We start from the raw sequence: 23,722 nt of genomic DNA, 5'->3' as shown, positions 1-23,722 counted from the left end.
ATACGAAACCCCACAAATATGAAGCACATCCATATCCGGCACTAAAAAATTTGGATAAAATAATTATGAATAATTTTACCCAAATTCTTAATTGGATAGAAAAAAAATGTACTTATGCCCCAATAACTCGAGTTTGGATGAGTTGGGTAAGTAGATTTTATCCAACCCATTGTCAACCCTATAAATCACATTCTTTTAAAGAAAAATACTTTTTTAACTAAGTTAGTAAGGAAAGTTTCCCGACTGCATCACCTTGTGACATTGAAAAATATGATCTAATGCCACTGAGACGTGAAGGACAAACTCCTAAGAAATTTGTAAAAACTAATTTTTAAAAATAATTGTTTTTCACTATTGAATTTTAATTTTAGATTTGGGAGTTCAATACCCGTCCATTTTGAATGACTTTGATCAATTTTCAATGAAATCTGAAAGGCTGTGGTTAGTAATATTTGAATTCTTATTAAGTTGGTTAGGCTTGCCAGACTTTATTTTAAACTGAGTGCTAGATTACCTTTTCTGTTTGAAAATTCTAGAGTATGTCTAAAATTTATCTAAACATAGGAGCACTTTAAAATTAACTTATTCCAAACTACTAAAATGCATTACATTTACATATATATATAGGGTAGCGTTCAATGGCAAACTTTTTAGCAAACTTTTTGGCAAAACATTTTTCAAAACATGAGTTAGAAGTTTTGGAATGGGCTGATTTTTGGTGAGGATGATCTCTACGGTGAGTAGATCATCCTCACCAAAAATCAGCCCATTACAAAACTTCTAACCCGTGTTTACCAGTTGAAAAATCGTAGACCGTCCATTTTTTGTAAACTGTTTTTGATGGGGTTAGAAGTTTTGGAATGGGCTGATTTTTGGTAATGATGATCTCCTCACCATAGAGATCATCCTCACCAAAAATCAGCCCATTCTAAAACCTCTAACTCATGTTTTGAAAAATGTTTTGCCAAAAAGTTTGCTAAAAAGTTGGCCATTGAACGCCCCCCATATATATATATAGGGAAATGTTCAGCACCCTAAGTTTTACCACACACTTTAACAAACGTTTTTTGTCCTACATGGGTTAGAAGTTTTGGAATGAGCTGATTTTTTGTGAGGATGAACTCTATGATTAGAAGATCATCCTCCCCAAAAATCAGCCCATTCCGAAATGTTTAGCCCCATGTTTACATGTTGAAAAATCGTGGACCGTTCATTTTTTGTAAATAAATTTTGATGGGGTTAGAAGTTTTGGAATGAGCTGATTTTTGGTGAGGATGATCTCCTCACCATAGAGATCATCCTCACCAAAAATCAGCTCATTCCGAAACTTCTAACCCATGTAAGACAAAACGCGTTTGTTAAAGTGTGTGGTAAAACTAAGGGTGGCGAACGGGACCCTATATATATATATATATGGTAGTGTAGCAAAAGTATGTATATTTTTTTTTTTTACAAAATCTTGGTGGGGACTATAGCTCCCACTCTTCTCCATGTAGCTCTTCTCATACTTACTCACGAGTCGTAGTGCATCACAACTAAGATAAGGTTTTGAATCCCAAGAATTATGACAAAAATCAAATGATTCACACGCGGTTTAGTTCAATCAAGAAACAAATCATTATCGTGATTAAGTTGGAGCAACAAACAAATAAAAAAAATGTGAATGAAATATGTCAAGAATAAAGAAGAATCTATGAGTATTAATAGAGGAAAACATGTTAAATTTTGAACCAATTGATTTCATTGAAAATCGCTCAATGAAGCTCACTTTCTTTGACAAATATCACATTGGTGTTTAGATAGGTTTTTATTTCTCTGATTTGAATTCAAGGTGCTATGGATCTTGAGGTGGGTGTGTAAATTTTACACCATAATCATCATCATCTTGAAGCAAAGGTTGAAAAATGAATGCTTTTAGAAACAAAAATTAAGGGTTTTTAAGTCAGTTTCCACTAGTCTATAAGAAAAGACTGAAATCAAGGGGCATGTCACAAGTTTAAAAAAGTAAAGGTACATAAAATATTTGCCAAAATATGGAGGGGCCACATAGAATAAAGCTCTTAACATTTCTCTCATGTAAAAGTCTCTCAACCTTGATTTCTCTTCTTAGCCTTTCATCTGTCCTTTTCTCTCTTTCAAGTTTCAACGTCTCTTCTTCTCTGCAATACTGTCCTACACTGCTCATTCCTCTCCATTAATGGAGGTGAAGTTGTTAAAAGCTGCCTATCCTGAATTCTCAACTCATTTTTTCGAATCTGCAAGACCCAATTCTCTTTTCTCCATCCGAGCCAATCAAAATCCCAGTTTTAGATCAACCCAATCAGCTTCACCAAAGAAAAGCTTGGAAACCATCGATGCTTCTGCTAACTATCATGCTCGGTATGAAAGAAAAAAATGTCATTTTTTCTTATTAAATATGCCCTATTGGTTTTATTTTATTTTTTATTGTTCGTTTCTGATTAGAACTATTAATGCCTATTTGGGATTTTGGCCATTGTACTCCCAAAGAAGTGAAAGAACTCTATTTGATTTTGTTTTTAGTTCTTTTGGACATTTTGAATGAATGGGTATGCTTGTACTGTTGTTTTTCTTTGATTGTGTAATGTGTCTGAGACTCATAATTTCTTGAAATTCCAATATTGATTCTTATCAATGGTGGAAATTTTTTCTTCTTTGTGATGGTTCTGTATATTGTGAAAATTACTCGGAATTGGAGTTATTTATTTATTATAATTATTATAGAAAAGTCAATGGAAGGACCAAAGGAAAAAAATGTGGGTTTGTTCTTTCTATGGGAGATTATAATATCAACATATGTTTCTTGGATTTTTCTAATCGGGTGAATTATGCTTGTTGATCAGATGTTGGATTCTAACACTCCATTGAACTGGAGTGCCATTTCGGGACGCATTTTTATTTTATTTTCCTCAATTGCAACATATTAATTGAAATGTACCATTGATTATGAGTTCAACCTTTTCCAGATGAAGTTGTCGATGTGGATGATATATCATTACATATAATTGTTATGTTGTCTATGGGTATATGACATGAATCATATCACATTAAATTACCCATTATTATTCTTATTATCATACAAAAAATAATTATTTATTTCTACATTACTTAAACTAGGGGTGCAACTTGGTTCGGTTTGGTTCGGATCGAGATCAAATTGGAACCGAACCGACATATGTCGGTTCCACTAAATAAGAACCAAAACCGAACCAAATTCCATTGGAACCCAACCAACCCAGACCGGACTAAAGTTGGTTTGGTTTGGTTCGGTTTTATGGGTTGCCAATATTCTATAAATTGCAAGTAACATTTTTTAATGAAAAAACAAACATATAATAAACATAAAATTTCATACAATAAATCACTAATATATCTATAAAAAGTCGTTACGTTTATCCGTAAAAGATCATTAATCTATGTTGTAACTCCTAAAATAATTCATAATAATTATTATATACATATATTTATTTATTGCATAAGGGTTCGATTCTATACAAGCTTGATCCGAGAACCGAACCAAATTGATCGGTTCTCCATTTTTGTAACCCGGAACTAAACCGTAACTTGTTCCAAACTACCCCAAAGCTATTGGTTTGGTTTGGTTCTCGATTTGAACCCGACCAAGTTGCATCCTTAATTTAAACTATCACGTCAGGTGAAGTCAATAATTTAGGATTCAATGGATTCGACGCTATTGTCATACTTTGACACCCATATGGTCAATGAAACACAATTTTTTTATGGGTAAATAATTCATTAGAAAACAAAGATAGAGTTTGAGAAGACCTACCGATACAAACTAATGATTCAAAGAATAATTATTTCCATGAATACAAATACACAACAAAAGTTTTGTTATAGCTAAATAAGATTGTATTTAAGAGGAAAAGAACAAGATAAAAATATCTTTGATGGACAAGTAGTCCATTGACAGTCTTTACAACAAAAGAACAAAGAAAAAGGGAGCTATCATGATAACCCATGATTTCACATTCGAAAGTTTAATGGTTGTCATCATCAACCAAGCCTTATCTCATTTGGGTCGAGTGAATGAATCTTCTTTCTCCATTCAATTATGTCTAAAAATGAAACAGAGGTTCAAGATTCTTGCTCGAAGGGAGAAAAGTTTTTACGTTGGCCACCAACCTGATGTGACCATGCCTTTTTTTAACTGGGCTTGGGACCAGAAATATGGTATCAAAGTTTAATAGCTAAATCTAAATTCAAAAATCATTAAAGTGGTTTAGCCATGATTGAACCCTAACCATGGGGTTACCAAAAAATTTATCCAATTAGTTACAGCCTCAACCCTCCACACATATAAGCTAGCATTTCCATATACACTTACGTGCAAGAATGTATCTTTCTGCATGTTTTGGAGCATACTTATCAATACAAACATCAATGTATGTACACATGTACGTAATGCTTGCACACTACAAGTTTAAAATAAATATCTTTTGTATTGCTTTCTTGGTAGGCCGTGTTTTGATGTTGATCTTTCATTATATAAATATAGATTGAAGAAGAAAAGGGTTGACGAGAGTGAAATCCTGACACTAGACAGTATACGGTACTCTTTGGTCCGGCAAGAAGATAGCATAATCTTCAACCTTTTAGAGAGGGCTCAGTATTGTTACAATGCTGACACATACGATCATAATGGATTTTCCATGGATGGGTTCCATGGCTCTTTGGTTGAGTACATGGTCAAGGAAACTGAAAAGCTCCACTCACAGGTAAATACAACCTTTTAGAATAAAAAGAAAAAAAGAAAAGATGATTGATATTGTTGTTGACTGGTTTCTGTTGCAAGTTAGGTTGGGAGATATGCAAGTCCCGATGAGCATCCTTTCTTTCCAGAATCCTTGCCCGAGCCGATGTTGCCTCCTCTCCAATACCCGCAAGTAAGATATGTGTACATGGAGTGGAATGCTTAATATTGCTGAGGATAATAAGATGTTTTGATTTTTACAAGTTGTATTGGGTCACAGTTTTACTAAAACAAGATCGTTTTCCCCCCCATTTTATTGGGTTTGATAGAGGAATTTCATTTATGACATATGATGTTTGGACTTCTTATTTCCAATTAGGTTTTGCATCCTTGCACTGTTTCTATCAACATAAACAAAAAGGTCTGGGATATGTATTTTAGGGAGCTTCTTCCAAGATTAGTTAAAGAAGGCAATGATGGTAATTGTGGATCAGCTGCAGTTTGCGACACAAGTTGCCTGCAGGTACTGCTTTTGACGATTTCTATTCACATTTTATCCAATTGTAAATGGATTTTAACAATAAATTAGGAAAGCCTTACTGTGATGGTCAAAAGTTTTGGTTACATGGTTTATTTTGTTTTGATATCCCTCCAGTTCAGTAAGTTTTGTAGGTACTTTTTCTTAAGTTGCCTTCATTGTCCCTCAGTTCTTGTGTTTTACTTCGTAATTATGTGGGTTTGTTGTGTTAGTTACCATGCTTGTGTTTGTTGTTCACAAATTTTATTTCATTTGCTGATTCTTTTCCGCATAATCATTAAATGGATCTCCCATGAGGTCATGGATGTGAGGATAACAAACCCTAGAAGATAAGGAGAAGGAAAGAAGGAGTTCTTTGTTCCATTCGTTGAAGATCAGAAAATACAGAAATAATGAGAGGGGCTTATATAGATGCCCAAAACAAAAGAAGATAAAGACTAAAATACACCTAAATTCTCAAATAATGGAGCTGACTCTTCAAGAAAAGAAGCCTTAAGATAGTAAGACCAACATTGAAATTAGTGAGGTTAAATGGAAGACACAAGAAAATGTTGTTTTAAATGCACATTTTTCCAAAATTTCACTCAAGGACACAAAAAGTAGAGCTAAAAAATTATCTAGACATACTAATGTTCCTTTTTACTTGGAAATTTCTGCATTGGCATAACTATTGAGGCATTAAACTTATGGGCCACACTATGAAACTATGGCAAAGAGTGATTGAACAAAAGTTAGAACAAGAAATGAATATATCAAAGAACCAATTTGGGTTTATGCCAGGTAGATCTACCATTCGAGACAATCCTTCTTCTTAGACAAATGATATAGCGCTTGGACTCATCTGCCTTCCAGAACCAGGGGAGTTCTCTTGCTCCTGCTGCGTAAGATTTGCTAGCCTTGCCACGACAAAAGGATTAAACGTCTCCCCATGCTCCGGTTCTCAGCCTATAAGAGTATAGTGAAGAGATGAAGAATCTTTTTATGTTTTTATTGACTTCGAGAAAGTATACAATAAAGTGGAGAGAGAGTTAATTGGTGGATATTGGAAAAGAAAGGAGTCCTGAATGGATACATTGACGTAATTAAAAATATGTATGTAGGAGTTGTGACTAGTTTGGAGGCAAATTGAGAGGAGATGAATGAGTTCCCAATTACAATTGGTTCACTTGAGGCAATGACTGTGAGTCTATATTTGTTTATTCTAGTTGTAGATGAAGTAATTACTCATATTTGGGGCACGTCCCTTAGAGTATGTTATTTATGGATGATTTAGTATTAGTTGATGAGACTAGAGAGAGAGAGTTTACACAAAATTAGAATAATTTTTTTTGATAAGTACACAAAATTAGAATTATGAAGAGAGTTGTTAGAGTCCAGTGACTTTATAATAAGTAGAACCAAGACTTGTGGAGTATAAATTTAGTATTGACACTAGTGGAGATGTCGATAAAAATTATGGCCTAGAGATACCCCTAAGCAACCATTTTCATTATCTTAGGTCTATTATACATGAGGGTGAGATTCAGGAATTTTACTCAATCTCATTAAAAATTGATGGCCTAGAAATACTTCTATTAGCATCAATATCCCACCTTAACATTTATTAATCATCCAACTCTTCCCATTGTCCCTAAAGAGGAATAAATTGTAATTGGGACCTCATTAGCTGACGTACACAAGCAATATTTTGTTACTGGGAATAAAATTCTCACAACTTTATGATGGAGGACATCTACACGAGGAAGACCAGAATTTTCAGACCGAGTTGACTCAGTCAAACCTGAGCCCAATTTTGATTTTAGTCATAGGTCTTTAGGTTATTTCAGTTTTAAATTATTTAGAAGTTGGCTAGTTAGTTTCTATTTCCACTTTAGGAAGTTTATATTCTATCTAGTTTCTAATTGTTTAGTCTCTAATTTGTTTTTAGGTTTCTAATGTCGTTTTTATTCTTTGGGTTATTATTATAAATGCTTAGAAGTGTCCAAATTGAATTATAATTGGTATTATATTATAAATAGATTAGAAAATTACTTTTTAGTATTTTAAAAGGTTTCTAAGTTGTTATGATGAAGTTATTTATATAAGGAGTTTCAAAAACGAAATTCAATCAATTCAAACATATCAATTCAATCCCCTTTCACTCCTAAATACTTTCTAACTCTTTGCTTTATTTTCTTCTAAGCTATTGCTTGTTTATTAATTGAATCTATTGATTCAAACTGTTTTTGTGTGTTCCATTGAACTTGAACTCTCAATTTCTTTCAAATCTATTGATTCACATGCTTCCGCGTCACATCATGCCGGAGTTCTTGGTTGTTCACAAAATTAAGAACCCTCTACTCATATGAGATTGTATGGATTTACGAAGCACAATTATTACCACTAGTTTTTATTTCCCACTTATAGTTAGCTTCTTCACGTGCCCATTTACATACCCCTGTTGTAATTTTTCACCATCTGCACCTGTGGCTGACATTGAATGGGAGATCCAACAAACAATTGAAGTTGTATCTGAACCACTAGAATTGGGAAAAAACAAGCATTTACAACAAAAAACTATAGGGGCAGTGGTACCATTTTGGAAAAACCTTCATTGCCGCATCAAATCTCCATCGCAATTCATGAGAACAATTTCTATAGATTTGAATATTTGTAATAGACCAAAGTGTACTGATTTGATGCTTGAAAAAAGCCCCAACAGATCATATCTATTTAATTTATGAAGGTATGGATTTTTCTATCGCCTCAATCGGATCCTCAAAAAGACCATCGGGATGAAAGCAGACAAATTCTGGAAAGATCATGAGATCCAACTCTACAACCCCATCTGGTCTTTCTAACCTAGAGTTTCTAGCATTTCGTATGGCTACTGATGTCAATTGTGCATCTGTTGACGCCAAACCCTCAAAGTTGCTATTTTTTCAAACATACGTCTTCATGATCCTCTTTAGCTTTGATACCATGTTGAATAAAGCCATAGAAGGGAGATGAGCATAAAAGAGAAAGACGAAGAAAGAACGAAAAAAAAAATTGGAGGATAGAAAGAGTTAAAGAGTCAATTCTAACCCTCCCCACTTACATATTTAAAAAAGAATTGAAAATAACAACGACACCCTTATAACTCCCCAAATTACTTATAAAAAAAGAAGAAGAAAAAGCTCTCCAAATTACATAAAAAGCCTATTCCACAAGATAACTCAACAGTTAGGAATGAAGGTGCAATTTCTTAGAAATTAGAATCTCAAATCTTTGGAGAGACATAAATGATTGGGGAATTTATGGCATTGCCTTCCTTTTGGTTATCTTTTCAGAATGGAAGTGGCCTTCAATGAGGACACGCAACCTTGGAAATGGAACCCTAATTCATGCTTTTCCTTCACGTCATTCTATGGAGTTGTTTCATGATCGAGGTGGACAACTGATCATGATTTGCATACTGATATCTAATATGAGTGTGGTGGAAACAACCCATTCATCCCAAAGCATCTTCGTATGGACATTCTCTTAGTATGAAGTCTGCTATTGATAATGTAAGATATGTTGATAACAAATAGATGCGTTCTTTGCAAGCAAACATAGGAATTAGTGCCTCATCTAATTCGCTGTTCCATTGTCTTGGAGTTTTTTTTTCTTTTTCTTTTAATTTCACTCCTAGTGTTTATTGGTTCAGCCAACTCCAAAGTTTTGGGAGAAGGCTTAAATAGTGGTGATGATGGTACTTCTGTAGGGAAATTGTCTCCTTGTGCAATGTATTGGTGCCTTTGGAAAGAGTAGAATTCCTATATCATCCAAAACCAGAATTCAATTGTTGAAGAAATTATATCTGTGGCATTGGACCTTCATTGGTCTAGATTGAGGAGTAGAGGACTTGGTCCTCAAGTAACTCAGTGAGTGCTTTCAAACTAAGAAAGGCTTGGCTTGGTTGAAGAAAATGAAATCCAAACAACTGCGCTGGTTGTAATAGATTGATTTTCATGCTAGTTCTTGCTCCAGCATGAAAGTTCTATTTCAGGGAAGGATGACATACCACGATACTATCTGTTTTGTTGAGCCTTGCTTTGCTGTCCGGTTTGATGGTCTTCAGTGAGATCTTTCACGCACTCGGAAAAAAACAAATCCTCTCTCTCTCTTCTTCGTTTGTAGCTCCTTGTTTTTCTTAATAAAGTTGCTTAATCAATAAAGAACAACTGGAATTTCGAACTCTGCTACGAGTCATTACCTTCTCATATTGTCAAAACCGATATGGGTATCTTAATCGAAGTTCACCAACCATGTCCACTTGATAGTGCATTTCCTTATTATCAGCCCCTTGTACAGTCTGTGAGACCCATGTTATTCAATAATGGCAGTTTTGCTTAAAGAACAGCAGAAGCATTCATGGTTCACATGCCATTTTTGGCCTTTCTGTAGCAATAACTCACCTTGAAACTCAAGCCTTATTTAACAAATATGCATGTATAGTTCTTTGCGTGCCTTTTTCTCCTTGTTTGATACTCCCATTAGGCGGAACTTATTGGCACTGTAGATATATAGGATATATATGGATAATATCCATCCGGTTGCATCTTAGAGATTCCCTATACAAGAAACCAACCCTGTCAGGGGCGTTCATGGCATACTTGCTAACTGTCCAAAAGAATATGTTCTATATGGTCGATGGTTATGATTTTCCTAGGAGCTGGAAATCTTCTACTTGACCGCCATTTGTGATTGATTTTATTCCTTTTGTTCATACATGATACATCGAGTATTGTCTTCCATCTATATGGATTGCATATTAGATTTTCGTCTTTTCCGTTTCTCATGCTTTTATCACCTAAACATTTGTGTACCAATACTTCGTCTTACGGTATGTTGGCTTTTAGTTTGAAGTCTTTGGACAGCATCACCTCTTGTTAGTTATTACTGCTTGCTTTTTATTTCATCCAAATGATGATTTGTAGGTGCTTTCGAAGAGAATCCATTATGGTAAATTTGTAGCGGAGGCAAAGTTTCAAGAATCCCCCGACGTGTACAAGGCTGCCATTAAAGCACAAGTACTCACTTCCTTCCTTACATTTCGGGTTCAGTTTTTTTTTTTTTTTTTTTTTTTTTTCACGGGTTTATTTATTACATTTAAAAATGAAAGAAATTAAAAATAAAAAATAAAAATCTCTTATGGTGATGTCATTTGCAGGATCCAGCACAGTTGTTGCGTTTGCTTACGTACGAAACCGTGGAAGCAGCAATCAAAAAGAGAGTAGAGATGAAAACAAGAACCTATGGGCAGGAGTTTAGTGTTAATGAAGAGACCGGTGGAGCTGATCCAGTATTTAAAATCGAGCCAAGCTTAGTTGCTGATCTATATGGAGAATGGATCATGCCTTTGACAAAGGAAGTTCAGGTTCAATACTTACTTAGAAGGTTAGATTGAACAGCCAACATTCTTCAACATTATTTTTTGAAGTGAATTTAGCATAAGATTAAGAATTACAAAAATAATTGGATTATGTCGATTGTAATGCAAACGGGCATTTTGAGTTTTATTTTATGATTTCAAATTTAGCGAAATACGCTGCTTCTGCCAAATCTTTAGGATAAGTCTTTGACGACAGATGATGATGATGATTAATAGGGATTTTTACGAAAATTGTATCCCTATACTAATTCCCTAAGAAATCAGTACTAATCTCTATGAATCTGGCTTTTGAGTTCAACTTGGGTTTTTTGATTGGATAGCACGTGTGTTTGTTTGGTTAGGGTTGTCAGTGGCGGAGCTGGTGGGGGCGATTGGCCCCACAGAACCTTGAGACACCCCTATATTTTCAACTAATTAAATGCCCCATTTGTCCCTACTCCCTCCCCTCCCTCCAATTGCCCCCTCCCCCCCTCAATTTTTTTGTTAATGACATTGTCTCTTGACCGAGTCTTCTGGTACACTAATTGGAAATGACCTAAATATCCTTTTCTTTAACCTCTAATAAAAAACTTCTGAATTTTTCCTTCCAAAACAAATACAATTTCATCAAAGATTGAGATGGCTCGCCCAAGTCATTTTAGTAACTTCAAGAACAAGAAGGTGATTGATTCATCCTGTACGAATCGAGATGGCTCATCCAATATTTTAAAAATCTCGATCGAGTTGAAAAAAAAAAATCTAATCTATGTAATTTGGCTTTTTCACAATTTTAATAAAAATTATTAAATAATAGGGTTGCCCCTCATTACCAAATTGTTGAGTACAAAAGTACAAAAGATCATCACTATTTAAATATTATTTTTTAATCTCTAAAACCAATGAAATATTTTTTTTTAAAGAAAGAAAAAAAAAAAAACCCTCTTACTGTTAGGGTTTAACTGCTTGACTGCTTTATAAGTAAAACACAAAAGATATTTATAGTGGGTGTTTCAGACACACAAAGGTGACAAAATGATGCGATGTCGCGCATATTATTGTAGATGCTTTTTCACGAGATACGAGTAAAAAGCATCTATGGTTATATGCGCGCCACCACATCATTTTTGTACCTATATGTCATTTCAGCATTTTCCTATAATAAAAAAAAAAGATCTTTTTAAGGGCATCTTACAAACTTAATCATCTCCAACAACTACGTTGCTGTCTCCAATGAATCGACACGTCGAAAAGCTCAGTCATAGCTCAGGTGAGTTCTCTCTCTCTCTCTCTCTCTCTCCCCTTCTCTTTGTTTTTCTTCTTCTTCTCCTCCCTCTCCTTTGATCCTCCTTGTTGGACTCATCCACAACATTGGAGAACGAGAGGGGTGCCCTTTAACATGGAGTCCCACAATAGTTTTTCGATTTTTACAGGTATCTTTAAAATTTTGAGGGCCCTTAGAGTTTTATGGTTTGTCAATAAAATTTCCCATATTGAAATTAGGTGTGATGAATAATTTAAGAGAGATATACCTAACAGACCTAATTATTGCATTTTTTTATGAAATTTGTTACCTACCAAACATTACTTTATCAAGTTTGTTACCTACCTTGGAGTGGGGATTCACGTCATTAAATTCAATCTAATGTGGTTAATTTGTTACTCAACAAACCTTGGAATGGATCTGACCCCATCAATTTGTTGCATTTAAAAACATAATCTAATGCAAAAAGGTTATAAAGGATAAAATTCTAAGAATCTTAAAATAAATAAATAAATTTTTACCATTGAATTTTAATTTTAAATTTGGGAGTTTGGTTGGTAGTCGTCCACTTTCAACGCCTTAGATCAAGCTCAAAAAAAATATATTATTTTTATTTTTTCTTTGAATCTAAGTTTTTCTATGAGATCTAGAAGGCTGAGATGTTGGATTGCCAATTTGATAATTCATATGATCCCAACTACATGATACAAATATACAATAATCCACCAATCCCAAGAATCCAAAGTGTTAATTTTGAATCCAAAAATACAATAGACACATATGAGTTGTTTTAGATCTTGTTCTTAAGATTATATATATCTCGATCAATTGTGATCTAGATGGAAAAAATATGTATGCACTAGGAGCCTCATTTTTTATTTGGCTCAATGCTTACTCTTACTAAGTTAGTCATCTAATATATATGCATTAGGAGTCTCATTCTTTATTTCTAATAAGATATGAAATCTTATTAAGTTAGTCATGCTAGCCTGATTTATAAAAGAAGTAATATAACTTGATAAAGACAGGGAGTTTTTTTTTTTTTTTTAATAATAAAATTGCAAATGACAGGTTTAAGAAATTGGGATGTTACAAGTAAAAGGAAAAATTATTTCACAGACACTTGTTGATAGACTTTTTTCTAAATAATCTCTAAGTTTTTAATAATTATTTGATTAATTTTTTTTTTCTAAATAGCCCTTGAATCTCATCTCCCACATGTCATGATTGAATGCCCTAACCATTCGAACTCATTGTTTTCATCAAATTTTTTTGAATTTTTAACACCTCAATGAAGTTTCAGAGACTCCATTTCGTCAGAAAGGATTTAAAAAGAAAAAATCATTTTAAAGATTTTTTTCAAGTATTTTGAAGATATATATAAAAAATTAGGGTTTTCATTTTTTTTCTTAATTTTTGGATAAAATCGATAAATGATGGTTCTTTTGAGCTGAAATCATTTAAACAAGTCATTATCTCAAGTTTTTACTCAATCTTTCCATATATTTTAGTCAAAAAAAATTAAATATTAAAAAGAATAAGATTTTACCAGGAGTCCACCACTTTTTATTTTAAAAAAAAATTGTGAACTTGACAATAATTAAAAAAATGTCGAGTTTGACAATAAATAAAAAGTGAACTCGATAGTAAAAAATGGTGAGTTTACTAGTAAAAAATGTGAACTTGACACTAAATAAAAAAGCATCGAGTTCGACAGTAAAATTTATGAACTTGATGGTACGAGCAACCATTAAGAAAGAAAAAGTTTACAAAATATCCTATCAAATTGTAGTGCAAAACTTAGGACCATTTTGAAAGAAACCCTTTCTCGAGGGTCCTTTAAGTAATTTTCCCAAAGTTAGAGTTGGGCTGCTAATTGCATATCTCTCTTCCACGGTGGGACTTCGACTTTCGTTCCAAAGATTCTTTCGATGTGTACGGTAAGCCCTATCCGATCACGTGCGGATTTCTGTGCCAACGCAAAAATTTATTAAATAAGATCCAACGGTCCAAACTGATCCGGACGCAACAGAATTTTTATGCAAAAATTTATAAAACCCTAGACTTCCGGACTCTTGCCTACCCTTTAGTCCTCTCCTTGTAGAATTTAGTGAAGAAAACGATTTTAATAAATTTCTATAAATTCATTCTCATTTCTCACACAACCTTCGTAACGCTGCAACTCTCTCTCTCTCTCTTTCTCTCTGAAACTTCGAAGCTCTCAGTCATGTCGGACGAAGAGCATCACTTCGAATCGAAAGCCGATGCTGGAGCTTCGAAGACTTATCCTCAACAAGCTGGAACGATCCGCAAGAACGGATACATTGTGATCAAAGGAAGGGCTTGCAAGGTTTGATTATCAATTCTCCGTTTCTTCTTAATTTGTTAGATCTGGAGTTCTTTCTAAGTTTCGATTTTACATCCTAGATGCTTTTGTTGGTTTATTTGACTTTGATCAACATGTGAAGTATTGAATTCTTTGATTTCTGTGGTTGTAGTTATAATTTGCGTTTCAGAATTCAGACATCTCTGTATCTTTGACTATTTAGATTTTTTTTTTCTCCAATGATTTATCAGATTCTTGAGGATTATAGGATCAGTTGTTCAATCGTGTTTTTTTTTTTCTTGTGGACAGTGATGCTGGTTAACATTTATATTTGTATATTGTATTAGGAAATATTATTTGTTCTCTTCAGATCATCTGGTCTTCTACATCTTTTGTAGTTATGGATCCGAATTTGTTGTTTGCTAAGGTTCTGTCTGTTTGGCGAGTTAAATTGATACGCCATTAATTTTTGGGTGAATTACTATTTCGTTAGCTGAAAATGAATTATTTACGATTCTGGCCTCTTTTCATTTTCATTACCAAAATGTGAACAATCACGTTTTCGTTAAATTTTTTTTCAGAACGAAGTGGCTATTTTGCAGGTTCAAAGTGAAATTGTCACTTTAAAAACCTCCGAATTCGTTGCTGGTCATGTTTTGGTAATTAATATGAACAGTGAGCCGGAATTGTAAATTCGTCAAAAGTTGATCACTTTTTTGTAAATATCTCTTAATTTTTAAGGGCCTAGCTAAATTTTTTTTATTTTAAATCCCGTTAAAAATCTTGTTTCTAAGGGCACAACCATGAACTTAACCCTTCTCTAAAGTCCTTTTCCTTCATCTAAACCGTCACCTCCATTGTCTTCTTCGGTGACCCAACACGCTTGAATGTTCTTGCCAAAACACCAATAATCTGAATCTCACCGAAAAATTCTATATATTTCAGAAATATGGAAAATATTGATGAATCCTTAGTGGTAAACCCTTGAAATCCAGTAAATTAATTTTAAAGCATTATTATTATTATTATTTTTAAATTTTGGTTTAGTTTATACTTCTCATCCCTAATGGATACAATGAATGCATTATTAGAGTGTTTGATGATTGGAAATGCAATTCTAAAGTGTTAATGATTAGAAATGCAAATACACACATTGAAACCAATGATGTTACTTTAAAATAATGAATTATGGACTGAAAAATGGTCGTATCGAGAACAAATAATCAACATAAATAATCATGTCGAAAGTTTAGTGTCGACATGACTCCTTCAATGTCGGATGACCACCCTCAACATAGTGGTAATTTGTTGACATAATTCATGCTAGATGGACACCATTGAAATGACTTTGAGAACGTTGAATGGACCATCTCGACATGACAACATGAATGTTGGATGGCCACTCTCAACATAATAGGTTATTTTTAGGCATAAATCATGTCGGATGGATACATTCGAAATGGCTTTGCAAATGTACGATGGGTCATCTCGACATGATTGTATGAATGCCAGATGGTCACTTTCAACATAGTGGGTTGTTTTTAGGCATAATTGGTGTTGGATGGATCCTCTCGACATAGATCAAATAATGTCAGATAAATTCTCTTGACATGGCTCAATGCATGTTGGATGGCCTATCTCGACACTATATTTTTTAGGTATAAATCGTGTCAGGTTGACATTATCAACATGGTTTTATGAATTTCTAATGGACCCTCTCGACGTGACTTTATGCATGTCAGACAGTCACTCCATAAATCAAGTCATACAAGTAGGCATATTAAATCGTGAAGTAATGTAATTTTATGCGACATTTCATCATCATTATTGTCATTATTACTTTGATTGTCTCCCATCCATAGAATTTTTATATCAATTTTCTTAGTCTATATCATCTTTGTAGTTGTTATCTTCTGATGGAGTAGGTGACCTATGCTCAGGATGTAGGAGTCTGTGTATGTTTCTCGTTCTTTCTTTATCAACGTCGTATAATCTTATTTTAGATCCTTATGAAAAATTCTTTGAATAATTTCAAGTTTTATCTCTATACGCAGGTTGTATTAAGTAAAAAATTGAACAAAAGTTAAATCTTTACTTATTAAATTGAGAATAAATAAAAATTTGTCATCCAGCATCACTAAGTCAGTCATTTCTTGATGTAGGCATCCTTTAACGTGTCGGTCCACGCCAGATCTATGTGTGGTGTTTTGTACGTACTTGTAAGTGATAGTATGGAACTAAGAAGACACATCTTGTGAATTGGAAGGTGATTTGTGAATTTAAAAAGAATGGGGGTTTAGGAATTAGAGGTTTTAGGGTGGCAAACCGGGTGTTGCTAGGGAAGTGGCTTTGGAGGTTTGGAGTGGAAACTCCTATGCTGTGGAGAAAGGTTGACGCTAAATTATTGTATGAATGCAGTTTTTGAAAAGGGATTTTGAAAGTAGGGGAGGTTTTTAGAAAGTGGATTAGATTTAGAGTGGGCAAAGGCAATAGGGTGAGATTTTGTGAAGACTAGTGGTATGGTGCCTTAGCCTTGTACCATCAATTCCCAAGGCTCAATGAGCTTCCCCCAAAAAAAGAATGCCGTGCAATGCCTTCTTGAACCTTGAGGGAATCGAGCCTGTGTGGGATCTGGGTTTCAAGAGGGATTTAAATGATTGGAAACTTTAGGATTTGATAGACTTAACCACTCACCTTGATCAGGCTCAATGGACATTCATGGACGATGGAGTGGACTTGCATGAGAAGTAACATTCACTGTTAGGTCTTTTGCTTTCGGATTGCACATTTCCAATCTTTCTTTTGACCATTTCTCCACAACATTCATTTGGGGTTCGAAGGTCCTCTACTCCACTCCAAGGTGAACTTTTTTGCTTGGTTAGTCGTGCTTGGGAAATTACCTACTCTTGATAATTTAATTCGAAGGGTTTTTATGACTCCAAACTTTTTCTTCCTTTGCAACTTGAATGGCGAATTAATGGACCACATTCATTGTAAAGTCTCCTCTTTTGTGTGATCCCATTTATTTGGCCTTTTCAAGATTTCTTGGGTGGTTCCTAGTTCAACTCTCGCTTTTCTCCAAAGTTGGGATTTGTCTATGTTCGCAAAGAGAATAAAAATTCTTCGGAGAATTCTTCCTTTTGCTACTACTTGGGGGTTATGGTTAGAGAGAAATAGGAGGATCGTCAAAGGCTTGGAAACATCTACCCATGAGCTCCTTCTAAGCATCTTAGGTATCATGTTCTTTTGGTGTAAGCTGTGGCCTGATTTTAAAGGCGTGTTTTTGAGGATTTTGTTTTTAGATGAGACACGTTGAGTAATAGTTATTGCTTGCTTGCTTTATGGCTGATCATCTCGACCGTCTTTGCCTTCTTTGTATTCTTTCTCTTAATAAATTTATACTTGTCAAAAACGATAGTATGAAACTAAGAAAGATTTTCGGGAACTGGATCTCATAGATTAACAACTCTATTTTCTCTTACTTTAGTTGACATTATGCAGTTGTTCCAATCATGCCACAAATTGTCTAACGTATCGTAAAACACGTTGTACGCCGTAGTGGTTGTATCTTTTTTCTCTCTCAATGTTGAACGATTGGTTGGGAGAAATACATTGAATATGCCCAAGTTGACGGAGACACTGTGCAAGATAAAGCAAAATCAAATTTTGATCAGTTGCGTTCGTTTTGAAACCACTCAAATGTTTTCGCAACCATTTCATTATTATTGTAAAGCCTCTATTAGCTATTATCTCATTAAGGGCATCTTCTCATGGAATGTCTAAACCATCAACAACCAACTAGATTACCATGGAGTGCACAAACGCAAAATGATTTGGACTCCTTCATGCTACTGAACGATGTCACTTATCGGTGGGCATCAATGAAAGACAATCAGCCCGAAATTCAACAAATTAGACATTATTTTAGAGGAAGTTCTCAGAGAAACACATCCTAGCCAATGCCATGCTAGGATTTTCTTGTTGAGGGGGCAAATTATAGTTGTCCGATAAAGGTTGTAGAATGTGAATTTGAGGAGAAAATTCAATGATTTTGCTGGAGGTTGAAGAAAATGGCATTTAGGTCACTTCTCATTAGTCTATGATAGAAGACTTGAGTCAAAGGGGTAATGTCATTAGTGAGGGGAGGGGGGCAACTTCCAAATATCAACTAAATAGAGGGGGGCTTTAATAAACCCAAAAGCTTGAGTAGGGATTTAGGTGAGCATTTTTCTTTTTCAAGGCCTATTAAAAATGTTGACTTCAAAGCAGGGCGTCCACAAATCTATCGTTGGAACCCACATGCACTGCAAGAGGTATCAATCAATAACTCAAAATTATTGCGAGAGGCGATAGATTTGTTTGCTATAGACGAGGTAAATTATAATATATGATTTATACGATTTTATTGATTATTATTTATTAATGTTTGAGAGATTTACTTTTCAAGTGGTGTGGGACCCGTATAGGGTTATTAGAGACAATTACCCATTGTGGATGAAATTGCATTCTTCTTTGGATATTTGAAGGTTTACAACATTGTAGAACCTTATCATCTTAAACTGTTTCCGTCAACTTAGACATATTCAGTGTATACCTTCCCAACTAATCCCTTTACGTTAATCATAAAGAAGTATAACCACCACTACAAAAAAATTTTTTACGATGTGTTGGACAATTTGTGGAATGATTGCGACAGTCATGTAATGTCAATTGGAGTAAGGGGACATAAAACTGTTAATCAATGAGATTCAGTTCTCGAATATCTTATTTGGTTCTATATTGTCACTAAAAAGTACGTACAAAACTTCTCACATAGATTTGAATTGGACTGATACCGTCAAAGAATGCCTATGTCCTAGTGTCTATGAATTGGTAATGATTTAATTTTTGCATGATACAACGTGTGTATAGAGATAAAGTTATGAAGTTGCTCAAGTAATAGTTTCATAAGGGTCTAAAATAAAATTACACTACGTTGATGAAGAGAGAACGAGAAATATACAAGCTCTACATCTATAGCATAAGTTACCTAGTCCGTTAGAAGATGATAACTTACAACGACGATGTAGACCGAGAAAATAGATATAAGAATTATATGGATGGAGACATCAAAGCAATGATAATAATAGTGATGTAATATAATTTAAACTAACATTACTTCATGGTTGATTTTTGGAGACAAAACTCAGTTTGATTTGAAAATGTAAGTGTTCAAAATGTTTTGATCCTCGCATTAGTTCATTTTTTGTTAATGTATATACTATGTTTGAGTGTAAAATGGATGTTTTTAGCATATGTCCATGAATTTTGGTTCTCACTGTGAAATGTCTATTATTTTTTATGTCTTTTGAAAAATAACCCACTGTGTCGAGAGTGACCATTCAACGTGCATAAAGCAATGTTGACAAGGTTCATCTGAAATGTATAAATCAATGTCGAGAAGGTCCATCAAAAATTCATAAAACAATGTCGATAATGTCAATTCGACACGATTTATGCCTAAAAAATCCACTGTGTTGAGATAGGCCATCTGAAATACATTCATCCGACATTATTTGATCCATGTCAAGAGGGCCCATCTGACAAAAAAGTAACCCATTGTCGAGAATGGTCATTTGACGTTCATATAGTCATGTCGAGATGGTCCATCCTACATTCGCAAGGCCATTTGCAAAGCCATTTCGAGAGTGTCCATCTGACTCGAATCATGCAAAAAAGTAACTTTGTGTTGAGAGTGGCCATCCAACATTGAAGGAGCCATATCAACACTGCACTTTCGACATGGATTTATGCACGTCGAGTATTTGTTCTTGACATGACCCTTTTTTTAGTCCATAATCCATGATCTTGAAGTAATATCATTGGCTTCGTGTATTCGAAGTTCTAATCATCAAACACTATAATAATGCATTCATTTAAGGGGGTGAAGTATGATGTAAATACTGAATTTTAAGGGTTTGCCACTGAGGATTTACCGACATTTTTCATATTTCTAGAAAATATAGATTCCGATTATTGGTGTTGTGGCTTGAACTTTCCGGCATGTTGGTTCATCGAAGACAACAACGGAGGTGTAGATGAAGGAGGACTATAGAGAGGTGGTTAAGTTCGTGGCACCTTAGAAACAAGATTTTTAAAGGTTACTTGTTTGACCCACCCTAAAAAATTAATGGCATGTCAATATAACTCGCCTTGTTTTATATGATACTGTTTTATGTTAATGTATGGCAATATCTATTTTATTAATGTGTACGTAGCTACTTGTCATCTTCTCAATTTACTACTGGTTTTAAAACTAGGTACATCATCAGCTCACAATGCCCCCCCCCCCCCCCCCTTCTCCCACTTCCCACACACGCACACCACCACCACAAACACACACACAAAAAAAAAAGATATTGAGTTGAGTCATCTTGTTTCAGCTAGTCAAACCATTTAAATTAAGGGTTGGAATCCATGGACTCATGGAAAAAAAACATATGATTCCAACCGTGTAAACATGAAATCCAACGGTTGAGATTTATTCTCGAAATAAGTATCATTGAGATTTATGTTATTTGGATGCTATAAATCCTGATCGTTGGATTTCATGTTTACATGGTTGAGATCACGTGTTTTCTCACAAGTCATTCTTCATAAGTCACTGAAACCCAACCCTTAAATTCAAAATAGTATTACATATTTATATTGAGAAATTATATTTTTTCTTTATTATAAGGTGGATTAGCAGATGGTTACTAACAAAATCTATATTTTATATAGATAATAAAAAAAATTAAATCAATAAAATCAAAAACACAAAACCTGGTTGACTTGGCCAGTATTTTTAAAATATTGGACTAGTGGACTGGAATCTCTGACGAGTAATTGTCATGGGCAAATCACATTGGCCATCTCAGCTGGTTGCCTCCAAGACTGAGATGACTGGTTTAAGTCATATTGATCTCGAACAAGTTTTAAAACCATGGTGTGTGGATGTAAGATTTGATAGAGTATCTTTGTAAATGTTATATTTGTTTGGAGTTTAATCACTATCTCCCTTTGTTCATTTACCTTTTGTCCTATGTTAATCTATCATTTTAGTTCCTAACATGGTTTGCAAACAATGATGTTTGGCGTTTTGTTTACACAAATGCATCTGTGGAATGTATTTGGCTCGCCTCAATGATCCGAATTCTTAAGTATTTGGTCAAAATGCTTTTGTTAGAATTTCATATAATATGGCTTTATGCTCTTGAGTTTGGGATAAGATGTCCATTTTTGGATAATGGTTTAGATACTTATTTTGAGTGGCTTTAGAAGCACAAAATTGCTATGTTCTTGGTTGTATTTGAAATATTGAGAAATGGTGCTTTTGCTTCCTTCTCTTTGTTAATTGTTATAATGTCATCAACTTATTAGATTTCTCCTACCCTTGGTGATGTATTGAGTTAATAAGGGTGTTCGTATTATAATCTTAGTCCGCGTTTTTGCTATAGGTTGTGGAGGTTTCAACTTCCAAGACTGGCAAGCATGGTCATGCAAAATGTCACTTTGTTGCAATTGACATCTTCAACGCCAAAAAGCTTGAAGATATTGTCCCCTCTTCCCATAACTGTGATGTTAGAACTCTCTGTTACATATCTTATAATATTTTTCCCATTATGATGCATTTGCATCATTAACTCTGTTGGGACATTAACATGTGTTTGAAGTTGCATCACAGGTTCCCCATGTCACTCGTACTGACTACCAGCTGATTGACATATCTGAGGATGGATTTGTACGTTCAGTTTTTGTGTTAAACTTTCCTAGTTATCTTACTCGGTTTCTGTTAACGTTTTTTTTTTATAATAATCATACTTAATGTCCCAGGTGAGTCTGCTAACTGAAACTGGTAGCACCAAGGATGATCTTAGGCTTCCAACTGATGACAATTTGCTCACCCAGGTTTGTTGGAAGCTTACTAAGAACCTTTTAATAGTTGTAACTAACATCGATGATTTTTAGTTTTGTACTTGTAAACCAAATAATTACGGGAAGTAGAGTGGTCAACAGTTCTTTCTCATCCCTGAGATCATGACTACTAAGCAATTACGAAGAATAATTAATTTAGTTATATTTTTCAAGCATTCTTTATTACTGTTTTTAGTGTCATCTTTCCATTTGATAGTTAAGTTCGTTCTCTGCTCTGCTAGAGGATAATTCTCTCTATTTTCCTTCATCGAAAACTGAACTGCTTCATACGTTTCTTATATAACTGTGTTCCAACATTTTTTAAGAATTTTATATTTGAATTACAGATCAAAGATGGTTTTGGTGAGGGGAAAGATCTGGTTGTGACTGTGATGTCTGCCATGGGAGAAGAACAGATCTGTGCCCTCAAGGACATTGGCCCCAAGTAACAAAGCTGTATGTATTTATTTCCCAAACTATTGCAACCTTAGCTGAAGTTTTTCATAAAAGCTCAGGCAGCTCTTTGTTTTGGACTGAGAACAAATATAAGTTAGTAGCTTTCAGGTGGAAAGGATTTTCTACTGATGGGTTCTTGTTCTTGGGTCTGCCGTCAAAAACTTGTTTTCTATTGGAGTTGTTGCCTCTCTCATGGTGTGTGTGTGTGTGGAAAGTACGTTATACTGCAAGACTGTATATTTCAAGTTATAAAAACCTAAAATGTTGCTATTTATGATTACGTCGTGTTGTGTCGTGTTTTATTTGGTTGTTTTGCATTTGTATGGGGAAAACAGTTGTTTACACATAACAGTATTCTTGGGTTTCTCTCTTGTTAATTGTTTGTTTCTGCTGTCTATTTAGGAAAGCTTAGGTTAAAAGTTATGGAGAAATACCATCTTGATTAATCCAAGGAGACGGATTGACACCGCAATCTCAGGCTTTGCACCATTCTCAAGAGGCAAACGAGATGAATTGAACGATATTTTGAAAATCTTGGACGAGTTAGTAAAACTTGGCCGAGTCAATAGGGATTTTATATATATATATTTTAATTACAATAATTATTTTTTAGGATTTAAGTAAATTGTTATTTAAGTTAAAAAAAATGATCTTCTGCCTAATGAATTATCATTTACCTTGTTTTTGAAAAAAAATATAATTATTTATATGTAAATACATTTTAGTAAATAATTGTAAACCCAAGTTTAATGGTTTATCTTGTCTGAGAAAGCCCGTCTCGTCCATGAATGAGGTCAAACTGTGATTTGAGACTGATTATTCTTGGCAATGGATCGGCTTAAGCATATCTCCCTATCCTTACACATCTTATTATCCCAAATTTCAAGTGGATGTACGACTTACCTCATTTTGAAGATGATGGAAGAACCTTGATCTTGGGTTATACATATATCTTACTATGAATTTACTATATTAAACTTGGATAAATATATATGCGGATTGATAAGACGCATATCTATCAGATCCTAAAATAATTCCAGAGAGATTTACTCAAATTCTTAATCAAATGAAAATTTTGTACCCTTACTCAGATAACT

The 23,722-nt window shown here is 34.3% G+C and overlaps 2 protein-coding genes across 2 annotated transcripts; both read left to right on the top strand.

Moving 5' to 3' along the window:
• Window positions 1–2,097: 2,097 nt before the first annotated feature.
• Window positions 2,098–10,899, top strand: LOC147405853 (chorismate mutase 1, chloroplastic-like). The gene is made up of 6 exons (XM_086433719.1): window positions 2,098–2,379; window positions 4,538–4,757; window positions 4,839–4,925; window positions 5,112–5,255; window positions 10,214–10,306; window positions 10,447–10,899. The coding sequence occupies exons 1-6, from the start codon at window positions 2,198–2,200 to the stop codon at window positions 10,681–10,683; spliced, it is 963 nt and encodes a 320-aa protein (XP_086289845.1). The 5' UTR covers window positions 2,098–2,197; the 3' UTR covers window positions 10,684–10,899.
• Window positions 10,900–14,031: 3,132 nt separating this feature from the next.
• LOC147405852 (eukaryotic translation initiation factor 5A-2-like) lies at window positions 14,032–23,002 on the top strand. Its single transcript, XM_086433718.1, has 5 exons — window positions 14,032–14,258; window positions 21,713–21,835; window positions 21,940–21,996; window positions 22,089–22,163; window positions 22,517–23,002. Exons 1-5 carry the CDS (start codon window positions 14,136–14,138, stop codon window positions 22,616–22,618), a joined length of 480 nt encoding a protein of 159 aa, XP_086289844.1. The 5' UTR covers window positions 14,032–14,135; the 3' UTR covers window positions 22,619–23,002.
• Window positions 23,003–23,722: the final 720 nt, after the last annotated feature.

This window comes from Akebia trifoliata, chromosome 3 (assembly GCF_017979445.1).
Source record: "Akebia trifoliata isolate Shusen 1 chromosome 3, ASM1797944v1, whole genome shotgun sequence".
Taxonomy (NCBI): Eukaryota; Viridiplantae; Streptophyta; class Magnoliopsida; order Ranunculales; family Lardizabalaceae; genus Akebia; species Akebia trifoliata.
The sequence above is the reverse complement of the archived record's forward strand: the minus strand, read 5'-3'. Positions and strand labels throughout refer to the sequence as shown.

What these genes read in the sequence shown, in the direction of transcription:
- LOC147405853 (XM_086433719.1), top strand. Translation starts at nt 2,198, where the DNA reads ATGGAGGTGAAGTTGTTAAAAGCTGCCTATCCTGAATTCTCAACTCAT. An exon ending in CTGAAAAGCTCCACTCACAG is followed by an intron (nt 4,758 to 4,838) that starts GTAAATACAACC and finishes GTTGCAAGTTAG; the next exon opens with GTTGGGAGATATGCAAGTCC. An exon ending in AGGCTGCCATTAAAGCACAA is followed by an intron (nt 10,307 to 10,446) that starts GTACTCACTTCC and finishes TGTCATTTGCAG; the next exon opens with GATCCAGCACAGTTGTTGCG.
- LOC147405852 (XM_086433718.1), top strand. Translation starts at nt 14,136, where the DNA reads ATGTCGGACGAAGAGCATCACTTCGAATCGAAAGCCGATGCTGGAGCT. An exon ending in TCAAAGGAAGGGCTTGCAAG is followed by an intron (nt 14,259 to 21,712) that starts GTTTGATTATCA and finishes TTTTTGCTATAG; the next exon opens with GTTGTGGAGGTTTCAACTTC. An exon ending in ACATATCTGAGGATGGATTT is followed by an intron (nt 21,997 to 22,088) that starts GTACGTTCAGTT and finishes TTAATGTCCCAG; the next exon opens with GTGAGTCTGCTAACTGAAAC.